This window comes from Salmo trutta, unplaced genomic scaffold, assembly GCF_901001165.1.
Source record: "Salmo trutta unplaced genomic scaffold, fSalTru1.1, whole genome shotgun sequence".
Lineage (NCBI taxonomy): Eukaryota > Metazoa > Chordata > Actinopteri > Salmoniformes > Salmonidae > Salmo > Salmo trutta.
Window position 1 is genome coordinate 1,517 of NW_021822380.1, and position 25,984 is coordinate 27,500.

Consider the following 25,984-nt stretch of genomic DNA (forward strand, 5'->3'; position numbering starts at 1 on the left):
ATAATATACACCCCAGCTACTAATATCCAATAATATACTCCCCAGCTACTAATATCCTATAATATACCCCCCAGCTAGTAATATCCCTCCAGCAGCTAATATCTTAAAATATACCCCCCCAGTTACTAATATCCTAAAATATATCCCCCCCAGCTACTAATATCCTATAATATACCCCCCAGCTACTAATATCCTATAATATACTCCCCCCAGCTGCTAATATCCTATAAAATACCCCCCCCCGCGACTAATATCCTATAATATACCCCCCAGCTACTAATATCCTATAATATACCCCCCAGCTACTAATATCCTATAATATACCCCCCCAGCTACTAATATACTATAATATACCCCCTGCCCAGCTACTAATATCCTAAAATTTACCCCCAGCTACTAATATCCCCCCAGCTACTAATATCCTAAAATATACCCCCCCAGCTACTAATATCCTATAATATACCCCCCCCAAGCTACTAATATCCTATAATACCCCCCCAGCTACTAATATCCTATAATACCCCCCAGCTACTAATATCCTATAATATACCCCCCAGCTACTAATATCCTAAAATATACCCCCCCCAGCAACTAATATCCTATAAAATACCCCCCCAGCTACTAATATCCCCCCAGCTGCTAATATCCTTAAATATACCCCCAGCTACTAATATCCTATAATATGCCCTCCCAGCTACTAATATACCCCCCTGCTGCTAATATCCTTTAATATACCCCCAGCTACTAATAGCCTAACATATACCCCCCCAGCTACTAATATCCTATAATATACCCCCCAGTTACTAATGTCCTATAATATACCCCCCCAGCTACTAATATACTATAATATACCCCCCGCCCAGCTACTAATATCCTAAAATTTACCCCCAGCTACTAATATCCCCCCAGCTACTAATATCCTAAAATACACCCCCCCCAGCTACTAATATCCTATAATATACCCCCCCCAGCTACTAATATCCTATAATACCCCCCCAGCTACTAATATCCTATAATATAACCCCCCAGCTACTAATCTCCTAAAATATACCCCCAGCTACTAATATCCTAAAATATACCCCCAGCTACTAATATTCTAAAATTTACCCCCAGCTACTAATATCCCCCAGCTACAAAAATCCTATAATATAACCCCCCAGCTACTAATATCCTATAATACCCCCCCCCAGCTACTAATATCCTATAAAATACCCCCCCAGCTACTAATATCCCCCCAGCTGCTAATATCCTTAAATATACCCCCAGCTACTAATATCCTATAATATACCCTCCCAGCTACTAATATACCCCCCAGCTGCTAATATCCTATAATATACCCCCCAGCTACTAATAGCCCAAAATATACTCCCCCAGCTACTAATATCCTATAATATACCCCCCAGCTACTAATTTCCTATAATATACCACCCAGCTGCTAATATCCTAAAATACCCCCCAGCTACTAATATCCCCCCAGCTGCTAATATCCAATAATATACCCCCCAGCTACTAATATCCAATAATATTCCCCGCAGCTACTAATATCCAATAATATACCCCCCAGCTACTAATATCCTAAATTATACACACCAGCTACTAATATCCAATAATATACACCCCAGCTACTAATATCCAATAATATACTCCCCAGCTACTAATATCCTATAATATACCCCCCAGCTACTAATATCCCTCCAGCTGCTAATATCTTAAAATATACCCCCCCCCAGTTACTAATATCCTAAAATATATCCCCCCAGCTACTAATATCCTATAATATACCCCCCCAGCTACTAATATCCTATAATATACTCCCCCCAGCTGCTAATATCCTATAAAATACCCCCCCCCCGCGACTAATATCCTATAATATACCCCCAGCTACTAATATCCTATAATATACCCCCCAGCTACTAATATCCTATAATATACCCCCCCAGCTACTAATATACTATAATATACCCCCCGCCCCAGCTACTAATATCCTAAAATTTACCCCCAGCTACTAATATCCCCCCAGCTACTAATATCCTAAAATATACCCCCCCAGCTACTAATATCCTATAATATACCCCCCCAGCTACTAATATCCTATAATACCCCCCCAGCTACTAATATCCTATAATATAACCCCCCATTTACTAATCTCCTAAAATATACCCCCAGCTACTAATATGCTAAAATATACCCCCAGCTACTAATATTCTAAAATTTACCCCCAGCTACTAATATCCCCCAGCTACAAATATCCTATAATATAACCCCCCAGCTACTAATATCCTATAATACCCCCCAGCTACTAATATCCTATAATATACCCCCAGCTACTAATATCCTAAAATATACCCCCCCAGCTGCTAATATCCTATAATATACCCCCCAGCTACTAATATCCTATAATATAACCCCCCAGCTACTAATATCCTATAAAATACCCCCCAGCTACTAATATCCCCCCAGCTGCTAATATCCTTAAATATACCCCCCAGCTACTAATATCCTATAATATACCCTCCCAGCTACTAATATACCCCCCAGCTACTAATATCCTATAATATACCCCCCAGCTAATAATATCCTATAATATACCCCGCAGCTACTAATATCCAATAATATACCCCCCCAGCTACTAATATCCTAAATTATACACACCAGCTACTAATATCCAATAATATACACCCCAGCTACTAATATCCAATAATATACTCCCCAGCTACTAATATCCTATAATATACCCCCCAGCTACTAATATCCCCCCAGCTGCTAATATCTTAAAATATACCCCCCCCCCCAGTTACTAATATCCTAAAATATATCCCCCCAGCTACTAATATCCTATAATATACCCCCCAGCTACTAATATCCTATAATATACCCCCCAGCTACTAATATCCTATAATATACCCCCCAGCTACTAATATCCCCCTAGCTGCTAATATCTTAAAATATACCCCCCCCCCCCAGTTACTAATATCCTAAAATATATCCCCCCAGCTACTAATATCCTATAATATACCCCCAGCTACTAATATCCTAAAATATACCCCCCCCCCCAGCTACTAATATCCTATAATATACCCCCCAGCTACTAATATCCTATAATATACCCCCCCAGCTACTAATATCCCCCCAGCTGCTAATATCCTTAAATATACCCCCCAGCTATTAATATCCTATAATATACCCCCCAGCTACTAATATCCTATAATATACCCCCCAGCTACTAATATACCCCCAGCTGCTAATATCCTAAAATATACCCCCCAGCTACTAATATACTAAAATATACCCCCTCAGCTACTAATATCCTATAATACCCCCCAGCTACTAATATCCTAAAATATACCCCCCAGCTACTAATATACTAAAATATACCCCCTCAGCTACTAATATCCTATAATACCCCCCAGCTACTAATATCCTAAAACATACCCCCCAGCTACTAATATACTAAAATATACCCCCCCAGCTACTAATATCCTATAATATACCCCCCAGCTACTAATGTCCTATAATATACCACCCAGCTGCTAATATCCTAAAATACCCCCCAGCTACTAATATCCCCCCAGCTGCTAATATCCAATAATATACCCCCCAGCTACTAATATCCAATAATATACCCCGCAGCTACTAATATCCAATAATATACCCCCCAGCTACTAATATCCTAAATTATACACACCAGCTACTAATATCCAATAATATACACCCCAGCTACTAATATCCCCCCAGCTGCTAATATCCTTAAATATACCCCCCAGCTATTAATATCCTATAATATACCCCCCAGCTACTAATATCCTATAATATACCCCCCAGCTACTAATATACCCCCCAGCTGCTAATATCCTAAAATATACCCCCCAGCTACTAATATCCTAAATTATACCCCCCAGCTACTAATATCCCCCCAGCTGCTAATATCCTAAAATAAACCCCCCAGCTACTAATATACTAAAATATACCCCCTCAGCTACTAATATCCTATAATACCCCCCAGCTACTAATATCCTAAAATATACCCCCCAGCTACTAATCTACTAAAATATACCCCCTCAGCTACTAATATCCTATAATACCCCCCAGCTACTAATATCCTAAAATATACCCCCCAGCTACTAATATACTAAAATATACCCCCTCAGCTACTAATATCCTATAATACCCCCCAGCTACTAATATCCTAAAATATACCCCCCAGCTACTAATATACTAAAATATACCCCCTCAGCTACTAATATCCTAAAATATACCCCCCAGCTACTAATATCCTAAAATATACCCCCCAGCTACTAATATACTAAAATATACCCCCCCAGCTACTAATATACCCCCCAGCTACTAATATCCTAAAATATACCCCCCCAGCTACTAATATCCTAAAATATACCCCCCCAGCTACTAATATCCTAAAATATACCCCCCAGCTACTAATATCCTAAAATATACCCCCCAGCTACTAATATACTAAAATATACCCCCCCAGCTACTAATATACCCCCCAGCTACTAATATACTAAAATATACCCCCTCAGCTACTAATATCCTAAAATATACCCCCTCAGCTACTAATATCCTAAAATATACCCCCTCAGCTACTAATATCCTAAAATATACCCCCTCAGCTACTAATATACTAAAATATACCCCCTCAGCTACTAATATCCTAAAATATACCCCCCAGCTACTAATATCCTAAAATATACCCCCCAGCTACTAATATCCTAAAATATACCCCCCCAGCTACTAATATACCCCCCAGCTACTAATATCCTAAAATATACCCCCCCAGCTACTAATATCCTAAAATATACCCCCTCAGCTACTAATATCCTAAAATATACCCCCCAGCTACTAATATCCTAAAATATACCCCCCAGCTACTAATATACTAAAATATACCCCCCCAGCTACTAATATACCCCCCAGCTACTAATATACTAAAATATACCCCTCAGCTACTAATATCCTAAAATATACCCCCTCAGCTACTAATATCCTAAAATATACCCCCCAGCTACTAATATCCTAAAATATACCCCCCAGCTACTAATATCCTAAAATATACCCCCCAGCTACTAATATCCTAAAATATACCCCCCAGCTACTAATATCCTAAAATATACCCCCAGCTACTAATATCCTAAAATATACCCCCCAGCTACTAATATACTAAAATATACCCCCAGCTACTAATATCCTAAAATATACCCCCCCAGTTACTAATATCGAGCTAAACTCTTTTCTCTCTTTCTCAATTATCTTTTTTGGCGCAATGTAACAATATACATATTGCCAAACGCGTACTTTGGAAATGGAAATGGAATGGTCCCCCCCTCCCCTCTCTCCCCATTAGTAAAGGATGTGCGGTTAAATCCAGCCCTGTCCTTTGAGGAGATGTCGGGGAACTCGAAACAGTACCTGGAGGCCAGCGGGGAGTGGGAGCTGGTCACCATCAATGGAAAGGCATCTGTCCTGAAGTTTGGCATTGACGAATGGGACATCATCACTTTCTGGGTGAGAGAGAGATAGACAGGGAGATGGGGAGAGGGGGGAAGGAGAGAGAGACCCGCTAAGACAGGGATACAAGTTTTCTATAAGCACCAATAGAGGTTGTGGTACATAAAAAATTCTCACTGTATCTGCTGTTTCTCTGCTTTCCAATATGGCTCCTAATATATCTGCTGTACTTGCTTCAACTCCCCACCAGGTGGTGATAAAGCGCAGGCCAGTGCTTTACGTGGTCAACCTGCTCATCCCCAGTTCCTTCCTCATGCTCATCGACATCCTCTCCTTCTACCTGCCCCCTCACAGCGTGGACCGCGCCTCCTTCAAGATGACCCTTATTTTGGGCTACACCGTCTTCCTGCTCATCATGAACGACCTGCTGCCCAGCACTGCCAACGGCACCCCCCTCATAGGTCAGTGTCCTGTTAATAAGTGCACACAAAGGTGCTAGGGTTGTGGGTTCGATTCCCACAGGGGACCAGTACAAAAATGTATGCACTCAGTATTGTAAGTTTCTCTGGATACGTGCGTATGCTAAAATGTAAAAGGAATGAATTCACCATTTCAGTTTTCACATTGAAAGAAGTTACATTTGCAAAGTATACTGCTCAAAAAAATAAAGGGAACACTAAAATAACACATCCTAGATCTGAATGAATAAAATAATCTTATTAAATACTTTTTCTTTACATAGTTGAATGTGCTGACAACAAAATCACACAAAAATAATCAATGGAAATCCAATTTATCAACCCATGGAGGTCTGGATTTGGAGTCACACTCAAAATTAAAGTGGAAAACCACACTACAGGCTGATCCAACTTTGATGTAATGTCCTTAAAACAAGTCAAAATGAGGCTCAGTAGTGTGTGTGGCCTCCACGTGCCTGTATGACCTCCCTACAACGCCTGGGCATGCTCCTGATGAGGTGACGAATGGTCTCCTGAGGGATCTCCTCCCAGACCTGGACTAAAGCATCCGCCAACTCCTGGACAGTCTGTGGTGCAATGTGGCGTTGGTGGATGGAGCGAGACATGATGTCCCAGATGTGCTCAATTGGATTCAGGTCTGGGGAACGGGTGGGCCAGTCCATAGCATCAATGCCTTCCTCTTGCAGGAACTGCTGACACACTGTCAATCAGTGTTGCTTCCTAAGTGGACAGTTTGATTTCACAGAAGTGTGATTGACTTGGAGTTACATTGTGTTGTTTAAGTGTTCCCTTTATTTTTTTGAGCAGTGTATTTCAAGAAACTGAAAAACATACATCAAGCAACTATTTGTATATCAGATTAACTGTTTTATACAGACAATTATCATACTCAAGTTACAAATGCTGGTAAACACTCAAATACCTTTAGTTTTTTTTAAATCACTGCTGGTCATGTGTTAGTGGACCATAGAGGTTTTCAGCGCGCTGAACCAACGTGAACATTTAATGTTGCAATGATAAAACGTTTGATACTTACACATTTCACTGACAAGATACTTTTGCCTACTCTTAATTCTTGCCTAATATGTTGGCATGCATAACCTTGTTAAACGGGATCGAGTGACGAGTGTATTGATACAACGGTAAGATTATAAAAAAATCCGCGTTCAACTGGAATCATGCTGTATGATTCTATCGCACTATTCAAAATATCAGAATTGGTTAAATAACTCTAAATCGCTTTGGCACAATAGGCATCAAGTAACTTCTCGACAATGTTGCATAAAATGTTTGAAAGGTCTATAATTTTCACCAACACATAGGCCCTAGATGTTTCAATAGCCCAATTTATATGCATGCCCCAAACAACAGAATTGTGATCATATTAAACTACCGTTAATCAAAACACTTATCACTCCCGTTCAACAACTCTAAATCGCTTTGGAATGCGCTCCAACGGGAAACTTGAAATAACATGATATAGGTTAATGAAATAATCGAAAGACAAATATTTGATTATTTATTAGCCTCGTGGTTATAAGTATTTAGGCAAATAATGTAAATTAGGCCTTGTGAAATCGTTGTATTGTAAGTTATTTATGGATTGATCATATAGCAATATCAATGCATTCTTTCAACAACTCCAAAGCAATTGCCTGTCTATGGCGCAGCAACCACTGGCTCATTCTATAATCAAGTATTAACTGGTCTGGACAGCTCATGAGGTATCCTAAATATCTGTCGACTAGGTGGAACTCTTCTGACTAAATAGGTTTCATGCATAGCTTTTGTTTTAACCCATAAGAGTAGGTGTAAAAAAATATTGATCGTTAAATCTGGAGAAGTGACGGACCATGTAAAACAAAATGTTGGTCACTAAATCCGGCTTGATGGACCATGTAAAAACTATTGGTAGCTAAATCCGGAGAAATTATGCACCATGTAAAAAAAACTGTTGGTCACTAAATCCAGCTAGAAGGACCATGTAAAAACAGTTGGCTGGTATGCCCTCACCCTTCTGAGTGGTTGGCTGTGAATACCCTCACCCAATATAAGTATACATATTTATACAACAGGCGGTCTAAACCTGAATGCTGATTGGTTAAAACCGCATTCCAGCCAGTGTCTATTCGACAAGTTACCACCGGATAAATCTATTACGTTAAAATGCCTGTTTACTTTGTTCCATCTGACTGCGCATTCCACTGACTCATCAACCCAGCCAGGCTATTTATTAAAAAAAATGTTTACCCCCTTTTTCTCCCCAATTTTCAATATTGTCTCATTGCTGCAACTCCCCAATGGGCTCTGGAGGCAAAGGCGTCCTCTGAAACATGACCTGCTCAACAGACAGTTGTAAATCATACAACGCCTTGTGTCACGATCACAGATTTTAGAGAAACAACAAATGTCGACACATATAAGTGTCTTATATCGGCTGAAAACTAAAATTCTTGTTAATATAACTGCACTGTCCAATTTAAAGTAGCTATTACTGCGGAAAAATGCCATGCTATTGTTTGAGGAGAGCTCCTAACAACAAAAGACTTTTTTCTCCGCGATAGGTTTGATAAATGCACCTCTGAAGGTGAAATGTGTACTTACATTCTGAAATCTTGCTCTGATTTATCCTCCAAAGGGTCCCAGAGATAACATGAGGTGTCGTTTTGTTAGATAAAATCCTTTTTCATATCCTAAAAAGGTCCATATATCATGCACGATCGCTTTTGTATTTCCACTCGTTCAATTTGCAAAGAAAGGAATCTGTGAAAATCTAACCCTAAACGTTGTTTCAGCCAGACAAATCACATTCGTATGTATTCCTCAGAGATCCTAGAGCGTAACCAGACTTCACTATATCATTAGGGGTGTAGTATATCCTACAGGACACCAAATTTGGTCAGAGAGCGACGCTTTCATGGCACGCCGGCGGTCTTCACTTGATCGACTCTAACTTTGTCAAATAAGCACCAATCGAGGTCAAACAAAGCTAGCTAGATAGCCAATTAGCTGGGCTTTACGGGGAAACCCTGTAACGATCGCAAAATGTAGCTGCTAACCTTGTGAGACAACATGCCTTTTCTATTTTCTTCTACCAGAACTATTGTGTTATATTCTCCTACATTCAATTCACATTTCCAAAAACTTCAAAGTGTTTCCTATCAAATGGTACCAAGAATATGCATATCCTTGCTTCAGGGCCTGAGCTACAGGCAGTTAGATTTGGGAATGTCATTTTAAGCGAAAATTGAAAAAAAGGGGGCTATCCCTAAGAAGTTTTAACACCCGCCAGCTTAACCCGGAAGCCAGCCGCACCAATGTGTCGGAGGAAACACCGTTCAAATGTGAACTGGGGTCAGCCCGCACGCACCCAGCCCACCACAAGGAGTCGCTAGAGCGCAATGAGCCAAGTAAAGCCCCACTGGCCAAACCCACCCCTAACCCAGACAAACGTTGGGCCAATTGTGCACCGTCCTATGGGACTCAATGGAACATTTAGAACGAACGACGGGGTTGCATCCATAGATACAGAACAATAAGACTGAACTACCAGCCGGCTTGGGTAGCAACCCTAGATTTGTGTCGGGATCTCTTGTGGAAGGATGAAATAGTTACATGAATAAATGACAAATGGCATTACACTTACAACATGTCTATAAATGGCTACAAACACAGCATCAATATAAACATAAACTTAAACATTCACCTCTTGGAGAGAGAAACAAATTACTTGTATTGACAAAGGATCAAGATTTATGGCACCATCTCTCTCCAGCCTTGTGTGAGAATCTGCCAGGCTGAGATCTTATCAGATCTGCCCTGGCGCCACAGAGTCGCAAATTACTCTGTTCATGAGCAAGCTCCAAGAACCGTCTGGGATGACTCTAGAAGCTCGCCCATGGCAGCTTAATAAAACACCTTAATAAGGCCCCTATGGAAAACGCTGCGGTAGCGTGTGCATGCAAAAATACTATGTTTACCAATGCATCAATTCAACTTCTGCAAAAGTATTTGTGCAACCAATGCAACAATAACACTGATGACAGTACAGAATAATACGTACATATGCTAAACTATTTCGTAAAGCAGCATTGGCAACTCTTAACATTAAAGAATAGTAACAACCATAACAGTAGAATATATGTCTAAATGCTATCAGAGTAACAGGAAGTAATTAGTGGTAATTACTTATTATTACACAGCATGTAAAAACCCCAATAAAACCCTCCTGCAACTTACATTTCGATGCACAACATTCAGACATTGGTGTTACTGTTGACAATAAAAACGTCTTCAGAAATGTGCATCTTCTCCATTCCGACAACGATAACACTCTGACCTGAATAGGCGGGTGTTCGTGTCCAGATGCACATTTCCAAGCTCTCTGATTGGTTGGGAATGGCAGGGCTATAATGGGTGAGGAATAACTAAGGTAGGCTGAGCAGCCAAACTAACGGGACTGTGAGGGGAAGTTAGGTAGAGAGGAGAGGAGTAGTACGGCCTTTTCTACAGTAGGGGTATAATGTCTCTATTATCAGCACTTACGACCAAATGTATACTTCGAGACGCTTTGTGGATACGCTGTGAAACGGCCCCTGGTCTACCTGTTAGACACGGAGCACTGAGGTCTAGGATAAGTGTGGTGGGTTAGATACGGAGCACTGAGGTCTAGGATAAGTGTTGTGGGTTAGATACGGAGCACTGAGGTCTATGATAAGTGTTGTGGGTTAGATACGGCGCACTGAGGTCTAGGATAAGTGTTGTGGGTTAGATATGGAGCACTGAGGTCTATGATAAGTGTTGTGGGTTAGATACGGAGCACTGAGGTCTAGGATAAGTGTTGTGGGTTAGATATGGAGCACTGAGGTCTAGGATAAGTGTTGTGGGTTAGATACGGAGCACTGAGGTCTAGGATAAGTGTTGTGGGTTAGATACGGAGCACTGAGGTCTAGGATAAGTGTTGTGGGTTAGATACGAAGCACTGAGGTCTAGGATAAGTGTTGTGGGTTAGATACGGAGCACTGAGGTCTAGGATAAGTGTTGTGGGTTAGATACGGAGCACTGAGGTCTAGGATAAGTGTTGTGGGTTAGATACGAAGCACTGAGGTCTAGGATAAGTGTTGTGGGTTAGATACGGAGCACTGAGGTCTAGGATAAGTGTTGTGGGTTAGATACGGAGCACTGAGGTCTAGGATAAGTGTTGTGGGTTAGATATGGAGCACTGAGGTCTAGGATAAGTGTTGTGGGTTAGATACGGAGCACTGAGGTCTAGGATAAGTGTTGTGGGTTAGATATGGAGCACTGAGGTCTATGATAAGTGTTGTGGGTTAGATACGGCGCACTGAGGTCTAGGATAAGTGTTGTGGGTTAGATATGGAGCACTGAGGTCTATGATAAGTGTTGTGGGTTAGATACGGAGCACTGAGGTCTAGGATAAGTGTTGTGGGTTAGATATGAAGCACTGAGGTCTAGGATAAGTGTTGTGGGTTAGATACGGAGCACTGAGGTCTATGATAAGTGTTGTGGGTTAGATACGGAGCACTGAGGTCTAGGATAAGTGTTGTGGGTTAGATACGGAGCACTGAGGTCTAGGATAAGTGTTGTGGGTTAGATATGGAGCACTGAGGTCTATGATAAGTGTTGTGGGTTAGATACGGAGCACTGAGGTCTAGGATAAGTGTTTGGGTTAGATATGGAGCACTGAGGTCTATGATAAGTGTTGTGGGTTAGATATGGAGCACTGAGGTCTATGATAAGTGTTGTGGGTTAGATACGGAGCACTGAGGTCTAGGATAAGTGTTGTGGGTTAGATATGGAGCACTGAGGTCTATGATAAGTGTTGTGGGTTAGATACGGAGCAATGAGGTCTATGATAAGTGTTGTGGGTTAGATACGGAGCACTGAGGTCTAGGATAAGTGTTGTGGGTTAGACACGGAGCAACAAAATAAACAAAACACTGTGTCCCTCACTGGAGGCTGTTGAGGGGAGGACGGCTCATAATAACGGCTGGAACGGAGTCAATGGAATGACATCAAACACCTGGAAACCATGTTTTGGCTACCATTCCATTTATTCCACTCCAGCCATTACCACAAGCCCATCCTCCCCAATTAAGGTGCCACTAACCTCCTGTGGTGTCCCTCCCTACTAATTGGGGTCAATTCCATTGCAATTCAGGTACTTCTGGGAGTGAACCGAAGTCCTCTGAAAATAAATGGCACATCTCAATTAATCTCATCTCCTGAATTGGAAGGGAATTTAACCCACCTAACCCTGTAGTGTCCCTGCTATCCTCCCCTCTCAGGAATTTACTTTTCAGTGTGTCTGGCTCTCATGGTCATCAGCCTGTTGGAGACAGTCATCATCACTAACGTGCTCCATTCCAACTCCAAGAAGTATCGCGAGGTGCCCCACTGGGTCCGTGTGTTCATCCTGAAGCACATCGCCCGTATGATCTGCTACCAGTGGCCCGAGGAGCTTGTTCGACCCTCGGCCTCCAGAGGATCCACCCAGGATGACAAGGCAGACAGACCAAACCCCACAAGCCCTCCCTGGGTCCTTGCACCAGCCACCCCTGTGCACATCCCTGCCCAGCACACTACAAGCACCATTGGTGAGGAGCCATTCACGGGTAGATTTGATAAGCAGACATGAAACTGTTAAATAATCTGGGCTCATTTCAGGTAGATTTGACTAACAGACATTAAACTGTAGCGCACGGATCCCGTTACCGGGATCAAAATCGACAACATCCCTTGAAGCTGGAGTGCGCCAAATTAAAATGACAAAATTGGAATATTAAACATTCATGAAAATACAAGTGTCTTACATCGTTTAAAAGCTTAACTTCTTGTTAATCCAACCGCGTTGTCAGATTTCAAAAAGGCTTTACGGCGAAAGCATAACATGTGATTATCTGAGGACAGCGCCCCACACCAAAATACTTTTCCAAACCAGCACAGGTGTCACAAAATCCCAAATAGCGATAAAATAAATCACTTACCTTTGAAGATCTTCCTCTGTTTGCAATCCCAAGGATCCCAGCTACACAACAAATGGTTGTTTTGTTTGATATAGTCCTTCTTTATATCCCCAAAAAGTTGGTTTAGTTGGCGTGTTTGATTCAGTAATCCACCCGTTCCACTCGTTCAACATGCAGACAAAGGAATCCGAAAAGTTACCAATAAACTTCGTCCAAACAAGTCCAACAACATTTCTAATCAATCCTCAGGTACCCTAATATGTAAATAAACGATACTACATTCTGTCTTAAATTGTATGTTCAATACCGGAGATAAATAACGAAGCCCGCGCCCTCATCCACGTGCGCCACAAGACTACAGTCCAAATGAGAGCCACCTTGAAAAACTACAACTGCTAACTCATATTTAAAAAAACAAGCCTGAAACCCTTTCTAACGACTGTTGATATCTAGTGGAAGCCATAGGAACTGCAATCTGGGAGGAATTCCTTTGAATATCCCATAGACAAGCATTTGAATGGCCTGTGACCTCAAAAAAAAAAATGTTCCGGATGGATTCTCCTCGGGTCTTCGCCTGCCATATCAGTTCTGTTATACTTACAGACATTATTTTAACAGTTTTAGAAACGACAGAGTGTTTTCTATCCAATGCTACCAATAACATGCATATCCTCGTTTCTGGGCCTGAGTAACAGGCAGTTTAATTTGGGCATGTCAGTCATCCGAACTTCTGAATGCTGCCCCCTAGCCTTAAGAAGTTTAAATAATCTGGGCTAATTTCGGGTAGATTTGATTCACAGACATGAAACTGTAAAATAATCTGGGCTCATTTCGGGTAGATTTGATTAGCAGACATGAAACTGTTATAAAGTAATAGTTCGGGATCATTTCCATTTCAACCTTCAAGTCAATTTAAAAACTTTACAATTTAAATCATTTCCGTAATTTAAATTGACTGGGTTACCAGGGACTGACCCAATCCCTGCCATATAACAAAACAGCATATTATCAGAAAGCTTAACACCCCTTGTAGGTAATATGCTGTTATTGTGAACATTTACTTGCTCAAATATGATCAACTGCGTGTTGAGCATCCAGTCTTGCTGACCAATAGCAGTGTTTCAGCACTATAGGCTAAACATCTATGCTCATCACTTTGTTGTTTTTAGGTCCTGGGGTGGTGTCCTCTGTGCCTGAGTTGCGTCAGATCTGCCAGGACCTGAGTGACTTGCGTGCCCACCTAACGTCGATGCAGAAGGAGGGTGTGCTGCAGGAGCAGTGGTGCCACGTAGGCTACGTACTGGACTTCTTGCTCTTCCGTATCTACCTCCTCCTCATCTCCTGCTACGCCATGGTCATTATCTGTATGTGGTGCATCTGGATCAACCAATGAGAGACTTGGAGAAACCAAAAGGGTGCATTTGTTTTAGCTTGCCCATTCCATTGGTCTGAAAGGGAAATCTCAGATCACCTCGTGCAGTGGGCTAAAACAAATGCACCCAGAGAAAGAAGAAAGAAAGGGGGTAGAAATGAGCGAGACCAATGTACCATAAGGCTCAGAATTTTTTGGGAAATGTAGTTTTAATTTTATGGAAAATTCGAGTTTTGCACCCAACGTAATTTAAATATTTGTTTAACCTTTATTTAACTAGGCAAGTCAGTTAAGAACAAATTCTTATTTACAATGGACGGCCTAGGAACAGTGGGTTAACTGCCTTGTTCAGGGGCATAAACGACAGAACTTTACCTTGTCAGCTCGGGGATTCGATCTAACAATCTTTCAGTTACTGGCCCAACACTCTAACCGCTAGGCTACCTGCCTCCCCCCTCTAACCGCTAGGCTACCTGCCTCCCCCCTCTAACCGCTAGGCTACCTGCCTCCCCCCTCTAACCGCTAGGCTACCTGCCTCCCCCCTCTAACCGCTAGGCTACCTGCCTGCCGCCCCTACAGTCCATGTAGGTTTACTACACGTTATTTATCTGATATACTAAATGCCTGTGGACATTTTTGTGAAACGATACCATGTTCACCAAGAATAACACCCCACTGAAGGTTTAGAAGCCCTGAGGTCAGAAGGTTTAGAAGCCCTAAGGTCTGAAGGTTTAGAAGCCCTAAGGTCTGAAGGTTTAGAAGCCCTGAGGTCTGAAGGTTTAGAAACCCTGAGGTCTGAAGGTTTAGAAGCCCTGAGGTCTGAAGGTTTAGAAGCCCTGAGGTCTGAAGGTTTAGAAGCCCTGAGGTCTGAAGGTTTAGAAGCCCTGAGGTCTGAAGGTTTAGAAGCCCTGAGGTCTGAAGGTTTAGAAGCCCTGAGGTCTGAAGGTTTAGAAGCCCTGAGGTCTGAAGGTTTAGAAGCCCTGAGGTCTGAAGGTTTAGAAGCCCTGAGGTCTGAATACACATTTTACATGAACTATAACTAAAGTACTCTGTTAGAGCTGTGTTCCGTGTGTGTGTGTACACACACCAGCCCTTACTATGCCAGTCCTTATTACCCACAGGGCTCAATTAACACTTAAGCCTGCTAACAGCCTGCGATGCTGTAAAATAAAATGGAAAACGGCTATAAATTCACCTCCTAATCATCTTGCCTTCTACTTGACTCCATTCGCTTCATTGAACTCCTATGTCTAAATGTAAGATTCTGTGTCTTCTGGCAGAAAAACATCAAGCCATGGTTACGTCCCAATAATCTCTCCTTCCTCCTCATGTGTTCTCTCGTTCACTACTCCCAAGTTTTAAAGCATTAGATTGGTGTAAGGAACACGCTAGAGGGAGTTTCCATAAACCAGTCAATTCTTCTAAATTCCATGGAGGGAAGTGAACACGTGCACTCTTCCGGAGAAACAAGATTGGGATGTAACCCAAAGCTACTTTGCCCTAAGGGCTACCGTACAAACCACCCATCCCACAATCCCCCAGGAACCAGCAACGACACCAGGAACCAGCAACGACACCAGGAACCAGCAACGACACCAGGAACCAGCAACGACACAAGGAACGACACCAGGAACGACACCAGGAACCAGTAATGACACCAGGAACCAGTAATGACACCAGGAACCAGTAATGACACCAGGAACCAGCAACGACACCAGGAACCAGTAATGACACCAGGAACCAGTAATGACACAAGGAACGACACCAGGAACGACACCAGGAACCAGTAATGACACCAGGAACCAGCAACGACACCAGGAACCAGCAACGACACCAGGAACCAGCAACGACACCAGGAACCAGCAACGACACAAGGAACGACACCAGGAACGACACCAGGAACCAGTAATGACACCAGGAACCAGTAATGACACCAGGAACCAGTAATGACACCAGGAACCAGCAACGACACCAGGAACCAGTAATGACACCAGGAACCAGTAATGACACCAGGAGAAAACAGTCTGACCAGTCTTTTATTGTCATCATAATATTCGAATTATATAACATTACATAAAACACAAACAATAGCATTTTCTTCCAGTAGTTTACTTAAAGCTCCACAGCACCCTACACGTAAAACAAAAAAAAATCAGTGTTATATTTAATAAGGACGGGTGTCTGCTTGGATCGGGGAGGCCATCAGAAAAATCAGTGTTATATTTAATAAGGACGGGTGTCTGCTTGGATCGGAGAGGCCATCAGTAAAATCAACTGGAGATCAGGGCTCGTATTCACAATGTGTCTCGGAGTAGGAGTGCTGATCTAGGATAAGTTTTGCCTTTCAGATCATAATGGATACTACTATATGGACGGAGGGGGACTGAACACAGGCCCAGACGCCTTCCGGGCGACGATTATATTAATAGCGTTTCTATTTAAAGCAGGCTTGTTAAAATGTTAGATGAATAAGGTTATACTCCCCTGGTTGGCAATAGACCATACACGTAGATCTGTCGGGAAGGGAACATTGAATTATGAGTCTTATGAGGGCCAACACTATGCTGTTTTGATGGAGTTTTTTTTTTACAGCGGCATGCCAGTCTGTATATATGCAGTCGTGTTATGTAATGGGCTAGTTTCCCCAGACACAGAAAGTCTAATGGAAATTCTCCATCCTTAAAGCTTCTTAGTCAGATGCTTAATCGGTCAGGAAAACCAGAGCAACATGTTGTGTATTACCAATCGTCTGGTGAATGAGCACAATCCCCAGACACAACATCGCTAACCAGAGCGACCACCAGAAAACCAAATTGAGTTTTGGTACAAATCTAACACCGTTCCATATCTTCTTTCCATCAGTCATCATAAACATTAAAATGGTGAAACCCACAAGGCCCTCTGAATACAGCAAAACCCACAAGGCCCTCTGAATACAGCAAAACCCACAAGGCCCTCTGAATACAGCAAAACCCACAAGGCCCTCTGAATACAGCAAAACCCACAAGGCCCTCTGAATACAGCAAAACCCACAAGGCCCTCTGAATACAGCAAAACCATGAAAGCTAGTAAAGCCATTTTGGAATATTGGACCTCAGCCCAAAAGACCCAAGTTGAATCCATGTAGCAACAAGATCAGGATGGTCGTACGAGGCTGAAGTGAGGAAGGTACATTATAACCTGTCAAGCCCTATATTCTTTGTGTGAGAAACATCACCAACGCCCTTGCCACCCCCCCAACCCGACAGACCAGTGCAATTCAATTGAATAAATCAACAACAAAAACACACTTCATATTTGACACAAAAACTGAAATATTAAGTGTCCAATTAGGCTGGTGCTAAACCTTTTCAGCAGGTAGACACACCCACCTCTCACCCACACACACCCACCACCCCACCTACCCACCTCTCTCACACACACACACCCACCCACCTCTCACACACACACACACCCACCCACCTCTCACACACACACACACCCACCCACCTCTCACACACACACACCCACCCACCTCTCACACACACACACACCCACCCACCTTTCACACACACACCCACACACCCACCCACCTCTCACACACACACCCACCCACCTCTCACACACACACACACCCACCCACCTCTCACACACACACACACCCACCCACCTTTCACACACACACACACACCCACCTCTCTCATACACACACACCCACCCACCTCTCACACACACACACACACCCACCCACACCCACCCCTCACACACACACACACACACACACCACACACACACCCACCTTTCACACACACACACACACACCCACCCCTCACACACACACACCCACCCACCTTTCACACACACACCCACCCACCCACCTTTCACACACACACACACCCACCCACCTCTCACACACACACACACACCCACCCACCTTTCACACACACACACACACACCCACCCCTCACACATACACACACCCACCCACCTCTCACACACACACACCCACCCACCCACACCCCCACCTCTCACACACACTTTTTGTAGATGCACACATCCCTCGCACACAAAGCAGGACAAACACGCTGCCTCATCTTAAAAATATTTGTAACTCTGTGCAACACTGACTGAAAGACTCCCTCCAAAGACCTGTCATTCCAACTCCTCTAGGACGACCAATGGTGCACCAGCTCTGCCAGTAGAAGAACTTTGGTCACGGAGGCACTTGGCTAAAATAGCCTGAAATGGGTTGGAGTAAAACGCACTTCTATTAAAGGGATTATTTTTTCATTTGTTGTGGTTGATTTCAGTACTTTTACCTTCCTTGTTCTATTTAAAATTATCACTTGTTTACATAAATGGCAGGACTACATCATACGATGGATATCTGCAATCAGAGCAGAAAACCATAAAAGCAGTCAATATGTTAATATAATATGCCATTTAGCATATTGGCAAGACATTCAAAAAAACAAAAGCAAGAATCCAAACCATCAGAGCTCATCCACTATCCAGAAGCTGCACTTTCAGGGGAAAGAGGGATGAATGGAGGGAGGAGTTGAAAGAATAAGGTCACTACAATCATTGTCATGTTGTGCTCTTGGTTTTTCTTCTTTCTTTGCCAGCTCCCTCGTTTCTCAGTTCGTCGTCCTAGCTCCCGCCTCCCTCGTCCTCCTCCTTATCCTCCTGCTCCTCCATGTTCTTGCGTGCCATCCTCTCCCGCCGCTCTGCCAAGCGCTGGCACCGCGGGCACTCCTTGCCTGCCTGAAAACATTTGCTGTGGAAACACGCCTTGCACTCTGAAAGACAAAACACAAAAGAAAGATATCAGTGAAAAAACAACTAGCACACTGAAACACTATGTAAGAGATAGACACACCAAATGGGTGGGGTCCCGTTTAAAAAAAAGACATTGTCTTGTGGATGTGTAGAGGAAGAACACCAGGACATATATGGACAACGTCCTTATTCGCTGTTCCACCTCACAACTCCCCTGTTGACCAACTAAGCAAACATGGGGGAGTGTTCGGAAAAACGCTAATAACCGGTTTGACAACATAGCTCACAATGGGAAGAGGACTGAGGTGTTATGATGTCACGGCAGAAGAGCCAATGATAGTCTCTGAAGCGAGGGGGAGGGGTGACAAGACTATAAAATAAGAGGTAAAGCTGGTGGTAAGGCAGAAGGTGGGACAGAGGAGTGGTAAAACACAGAAACTTGTCAAGAGTCAGTTCACCACTCAAACCAGTTCAGACATGACCGCAATGAGAAGCCTATCCTCAATAGAGGCAGAGACACAGCTTCTAAAGCTCAGACTGTGTGCCTGAACCATTTCAGGAAACACCTGTGTGGAAGCTTCGAAAGGTACACATTTTTAAACCATATTTCTAATGAATATATTGTTCCCAGGATAATGAAATGACAAAAAGAAACAAATTCACAAATGTGTTTATTTGACATTCAAACAGAGAAGTTGATGCTTAAATAATAAATGGTGGACAGCCAGTCACACATGGAAAGAACAACAATACTTTCTCTCACTCCAGTTCAGCCTCCTCCATTACACACACATATCTCTATTCCTCGCGCTTCACAATATAAACCCGTCTCTGTACTTAAATAACACACAAATAACTATTTTCCAATACTAAATCACTTTTCAGACAGGGCAGACATCAATAGCAGACAGCAATAGCAGGCAGCAATAGCAACTATTTTGATAATTATGCCATGTCACATTTGAAATTGATGAACACAGCTAACAAACACTGTAGCCTAAAACACTCAGTTAACATTGTTTTTATCTGGCATTACCTCTAGCACATTCTGTACATCAGAAGGTGAGGCCAGTAGGACCTATTGACCTTTCACAGCCATACTGAGTAGAGGCCAGAGCTCAGTGAGGCACCAAGGAGAGGCCAGAGCTCAGTGAGGCACCAAGGAGAGGCCAGAGCTCAGTGAGGCACCAAGGAGAGGCCAGAGCTCAGTGAGGCACCAAGGAGAGGCCAGAGCTCAGTGAGGCACCAAGGAGAGGCCAGAGCTCAGTGAGGCACCAAGGAGAGGCCAGAGCTCAGTGAGACACCAAGGAGAGGCCAGAGCTCAGTGAGACACCAAGGAGAGGCCAGAGCTCAGTGAGACACCAAGAAGAGGCCAGACAACAAGATCAAACAACCGTGGCAACCACAACCAAGGATGTCAGAACATCCTACAACTATCTTCCACCAGTAGTGCCACCCTGCACCATAAAAACCAGTCCAACCAACCACCCTGCACCATAAAAACCAGTCCAACCAAACACCATAGCGAGGAAAACCAGTTCAACCAACCACCACCACCACCACCACCATAGTGAAGAAAACTCAATCCACCACATATACAGAAACGCAAAAGAATTCCACGCAAAAAGTGATCAACATTGAAATTAACGAGGAAGTTTAAATTCTAGGCTGTGAATGCCAATTTGAATTGATATTCAAGTAAACAAATATCCTAAGTTACACATTTCCATACCAATTCAACTTGGGCCACATGCGTTTCCATTACAGCTAGTACAAGTCAATGTGCTACATTCTGCATCTCTCAATCATGTCTTTTGGAATTGAAGATATTTTCTTAATTCCAAATTGACCAGTAAGCCACAGGGGTTGATTTGGAATACAGCAACTGATATGGGATTGATTGTAACAAAACCTTTTCTGCTATTCTCTTCATCCTTCCCAATACTCAAGAGAGGGAATTTCTTTCTGTTTAGAAGTCATCTATGTTTTCCAAGGAGAGGGCAATGAAAAGCTGCTTTCCCTCCCCTCCTCACACTCCTCCCTCCATCCTCTATCTGACTTCTCTTCCGTTAGGCTTGGCTAGAGAGCCTTGGTCATCGCCCTCCATCTATTGCTCTGTTCCTCCCCCTCTACTTCTCTCCTCCTCCGTCTCCCCCGTCCTCTCCCCCCGGTTCTTTTCTCTCTCCCCCTCCTCCCCCGTCCTCTCCCCCGTCCTCTCCCCCCTACTGATCGTTATCCTCCTGGCTTTGCGTGTTTTGCTCGATCTCCAGTTAGATGGGGTCTCCTGCTCTTCCATTCTCTCTGTTTCATCACTCATCTTCCTCCCTTGTTTCTTTCTGGGGTCTCTGGAGAAAACGTTGAGCATCCTAAGGCCCAAAACCGGAGGTTTCACTGTGAACCGTCCATCCTTTCCTTCCACTACTACGCTGCTGTTACTCTCCTGTACCTCACTTTCTCCTTTTTCTGAACAATCTTTTTTAAAGAATTTCCCTTTACTGTCACACTTGTCTAATTCCTCTAGCTCTCCTTTCTCCTTTTTCCTCTCTACTTCCCCTTTTGAGAAGGCTTTCGCTAGCCTCCCAACCCCTGGGACTTTCCAGAGTCCTCTCCTCTCTTCCTTCTCTGTCCCTTCCGCATCCCCCTGTTTCTCTTTCTCTCTTTCCCTGGATCCTTTGTCCTTGGAGAAAGTGTTAGTTAGTTTGCTGACACCGAGGGCCTTAAATAAATTGCCCTTCTCTTTCTTCACGTGTCCTTCTGCACTTCCCTCGCTGTCTTCCCTGACCTCCTTTTCTCTGTTCTCAACCTCCTCAGTTACAAACTTTCCTTCCTCCTCCATTCCTTTCCCTGTCTGGGTTTCGCCTTCCCCATCTCCTTCTTGCCCTCCTTCTAGCTCCTCCTCATCTTCCTCCTTTTCTTTATTCCAAAAGGCCTTGGCCAGAGTTCTATGTTGGAACGCTGTGAATAACCTCCTCGTCTCCCCTTCTGTTCTCCTCCTTTCCTTTTCTCTCTCTCCAGTCCATTTCTCCTCATCTTCCCTTGCCTCACTCTCTTCCTCCCCCTCTTCCTCTCCTCCCTCTCCCTCTCTCTTGTCTTGGGACAGGGCCCTGGCCAGCCTGCGGAACTTCCAATTTCTCCAGGAGGGGGAGAGGAAGGGAGAGGGGGCCCGTGGGACACCCAGTCCTCCCACCAGCAGGGGGGGCTCACCTTCGCAGCACGTGCACTTGTTCAACTGGAAGGGGAAGATGATGTCTTTGTCGTTGCCGCAGAACTCACACACAAAGCCCTTGGCCTGACACAACTGTGGGAGACAAAGACGGGGATAGAGGGGAAAATTGAGACATTGAGGGCAAGAGCCAAACACTGAGAATAAAACTTTTTCTTTTTTACTTTGAAAATGTCACATTAGAACACCCACAAGACCACTGGAACACACGACGCAAACAGTCTTATAGAACGACAACTTCAGAATGTTAGTTCACAATCACACTGGATTGATGAAGACCAGTCATGCTACTCAAATATGTTATTGTATTTAACTAGGATAGAGTAGAAAGACAATACAAAATGTACATCCTCATATCAAAATCAACAATGTATCTCTATTAGTGTATCTGAGAGTTAACTACAGTGACAACAAGAGTATCTGGTGCATGATAAGCATTCTCACCACACAGCCAGCCACATGCGCAGAACCCAATTTCAGAAGCTCTCGTAGCCGGGGGGCCAGGTCTCCGTTGCGCACAGCGTTGAGGTCGCTGAGGGAGAAGAGGTGCAGGTCCTCAGACAGGTGACCAGGGAGGCTGTCAAACTGGTCCAGCACGCTGTGGGGTCAAACGCAGGGACACACGTCAGGGGAACTCATACCAACAATACCATCCATAGCTGGAATACTTTACCTGCCAGTGCAGACAGAGTCATCTCAGAGCAGTAGCACAGGAATACTACTAGGAGACATGTCAATGGAATGGACCGTCTCATACCAACAATACCAGTTATTGCAGGACACACACAACTACTTTAATGACTTTTTCCATTGGCAAGATAAACAAACTTAGGGATGACATGCCAGCAACAAACGCTGACACTACACATCCAAGTATATCTGACCGAATTATGAAAGACAATAATTGTACTTTTGAATTCCGTAAAGTCAGTGTGGAAGAGGTGAAAAAAAAAAAGTACTGTTGTCTATTAGCAATGACAAGCCACCGGGGTCTGATAATCTAGATGGAAAATTACTGAGGATAATAGCGGACGATATTGCCACATCTTCAATTTAAACCTACTAGAGAGAGCGTGTGCCCTCAGGCCTGGAGGGAAGCTAAAGTCATTCCTGTATCTAAGAATAGTAAAGCCCCCTTTACCGGCTCAAATAGCCGACCGATCAGCCTGTTACCAACCCTTAGTTGGTAACAGTAACAATGCTATTTTACAGTAAACAAATTGACAGCAGACTTTCAGCACGCTTATAGGGAAGGACATTCAACAAGCACAGCACTTACACAAATGACATGATGGCTGAGAGAAATTTATAAAAAAGATAAAAAGATTGTGGGGTCTGTTTTGTTAGACATTATCGATTATAGTCTGCTGCTGGAAAAACGTATGTGTTATGGCTTTACACCCCCTGCTATATTGTGGATAAAGAGTTACCTGTCTAACAGAACACAGAGGGTGTTCTTTAATGGAATCCTCTCCAACAAAATCCAGATAGAATCAGGAATTCCCCAGGGCAGGTGTCTAGGCACCTTACTTTTTTCAATCTTTACTAATGACCTGCCACTGGCACTGAGTATAAAAAGCCTGTGTGTCTATGTATGCGGATGATTCAACACTACACACGTCAGCTACTACAGCAACTGAAATGACTGCAACACTTAACAAAGAGCTGCAGTTAGTTTCAGAGTGGGTGGCGAGGAATAAGTTAGCTCTAAATATTTCTAAAACGAAAAGCATTGTATTTGAAACAAAACATTCACTAAACCCTAAATCTCAACTAAATATTGTAATAAATATTGTAGAAATTGAGCAAGTTGAGATGACTAAACTGCTTGGAGTAACACTAGATTGTAAACTGTCATGGTCAAAACATATTGATACAGTAGTAGCTAAGATGGGGAGAAGTCTGTCTATAATAAAGTGATGCTCTGCCTTCTTAACAACACTATCAACGAGGCAGGTCCTACAGGCCCTAGTTTTGTCGCACCTCGACTACTGTTCAGTCATGTGGTCAGGTGCCACAAAAAAGGATTTAGGAAAATTGCAATTGGCTCAGAACAGGGCAGCACGGCTGGCCCTTGGACGTACACAGGGAGCTAATATTAATAATATGCATGTCAATCTCTCCTGGCTCAAAGTGGAAGAGAGATTGACATCACTACTTGTATTTATGAGAGGTATTGACCTGTTGAATGCACTGAGCTGTCTGAACTACTGGCACACAGCTAAGACACCCATGCATACCCCATAAGACATCTCTTCACAGTCCCCAAGTCCAGAACAGACTATGGGAGGTACACAGTACTACATAGAGCCATGACTACATAGAACTCTATTCCACATCAAGTAACTGACTCAAGCAGTAAAATTAGATTTAAAAAAAAACATTAAAAAATGCACCTTATGGAACAGTGGGGACTGTGAAACAACACAAACATTGGCACAGACACATGTATACACACACACACACACACACACACACACACACACACACACACACACACACGATAACATACGCACTATACATACACATGGATTTAGTACTGTAGATATGTGGTAGTGGTGGAGTAGGGGTCTGAGGGCACACAGTGTGTTGTGAAATCTGTGAATGTATTGTAATGTTTTTAAAATGGTATAAATTGCCTTAATTTTGCCTTGGCAGCAGCTAAAGGGGATCCATAATAAATACAAATACAACTTACTCTCTAGCTAGGCGGCAGGTCTTGAAGAGGTTTTTCATGTGGAATAGTTGGACCCTCAAAACCTGAAGAATATTAGGAAAATGTACTTAGTTCACAGAACACATTTCAAACTCATAACGCGTTTTCCTTCTAGTACAGGTGAGTTACAGTAAACTGAAGTAAAGGAACTAACCAAACCTAAAATAAAGATGAGCATTAAACCAACCAGCATTCAACTAACCAGCATTAAACCAACCAGCATTAAACCAACCAGCATTAAACCAACCAGCATTAAACCAACCAGCATTAAACCAACCAGCATTAAACCAACCAGCATTAAACCAACCAGCATTAAACCAACCAGCATTAAACCAACCAGCATTAAACCAACCAGCATTAAACCAACCAGCATTAAACCAACCAGCATTAAACTAACAAGGCAAGTATAACAAAATCAAGTCCTCTCACCCGGACAGTCTCCAGGGCTTTGGTTTTCTTGTAGAGGCCACTGTTGATGTCGTTGGGGTTGAACAGGGGGTCTCCTGATATCTTGCTCAGCAGGTCCCGGGCAAAGTTGCTGACATAGTACTTGCTGAAGTCCCACTTCCTCAGCACACGGCCAGGCACAACCGCCTGGGCGTTCTCATGGCAACACTGGCAGAAGTAGCGGCCCAGGTACTCACAGTAGCGCATTCGCTTGATGTAGTCTGTCCGATGGGGGGGGGGGGGGTTAAGAGTTTTAATGTGAGTGAGGCAGGGGGGGAGATTTGACACAAAATGGCCACCATGGGATAGGGATAACATGGGTGGTTGTGCTATGGCAGCGGGTATCTTCAATGTGGTTTGTACCTGGGTCTATGCGAGTCCCGCAGCCTGCACAGCGGTAGTTTTGTTTGGCCACGACGATCTTCCTCCTGATAGAGAGAAAAGGGGAGGGTTAGTGAGAGAGAGAGGAAGAAAGAACTAGAGACAAACTAACAGAGAGAGGCAGCGCGCGAGAGACGCAGAGGCAGCGAGAGAGAGAGAGAG

The 25,984-nt window shown here is 43.4% G+C and overlaps 2 protein-coding genes across 2 annotated transcripts; one reads left to right on the forward strand and one right to left on the reverse strand.

The window, feature by feature from the left end:
- The first annotated feature begins 5,335 nt into the window (after positions 1–5,335).
- Positions 5,336–14,318, forward strand: LOC115182041 (5-hydroxytryptamine receptor 3A-like). Its single transcript, XM_029743679.1, has 4 exons — positions 5,336–5,520; positions 5,714–5,924; positions 12,248–12,556; positions 14,095–14,318. The coding sequence occupies exons 1-4, from the start codon at positions 5,401–5,403 to the stop codon at positions 14,316–14,318; spliced, it is 864 nt and encodes a 287-aa protein (XP_029599539.1). The 5' UTR covers positions 5,336–5,400.
- A 4,062-nt stretch (positions 14,319–18,380) lies between these two features.
- LOC115182040 (run domain Beclin-1-interacting and cysteine-rich domain-containing protein) lies at positions 18,381–25,869 on the reverse strand (the record flags this gene model as incomplete). Its single annotated transcript, XM_029743678.1, is given in 6 exon segments — positions 18,381–19,075; positions 22,260–22,353; positions 22,723–22,876; positions 24,977–25,038; positions 25,424–25,662; positions 25,805–25,869. Coding segments are annotated over 6 exon segments (763 nt in total), but the record flags the coding sequence as incomplete, so codon positions are not given.
- Positions 25,870–25,984: the final 115 nt, after the last annotated feature.

Bases quoted from the DNA above. Each gene is read 5' to 3' on its own strand.
- LOC115182041 (XM_029743679.1), top strand. From the start codon at position 5,401: ATGTCGGGGAACTCGAAACAGTACCTGGAGGCCAGCGGGGAGTGGGAG. The intron at 5,925-12,247 runs GTCAGTGTCCTG...CTCCCCTCTCAG, and splicing joins CAACGGCACCCCCCTCATAG to GAATTTACTTTTCAGTGTGT. The intron at 12,557-14,094 runs GTGAGGAGCCAT...TGTTGTTTTTAG, and splicing joins GCACACTACAAGCACCATTG to GTCCTGGGGTGGTGTCCTCT.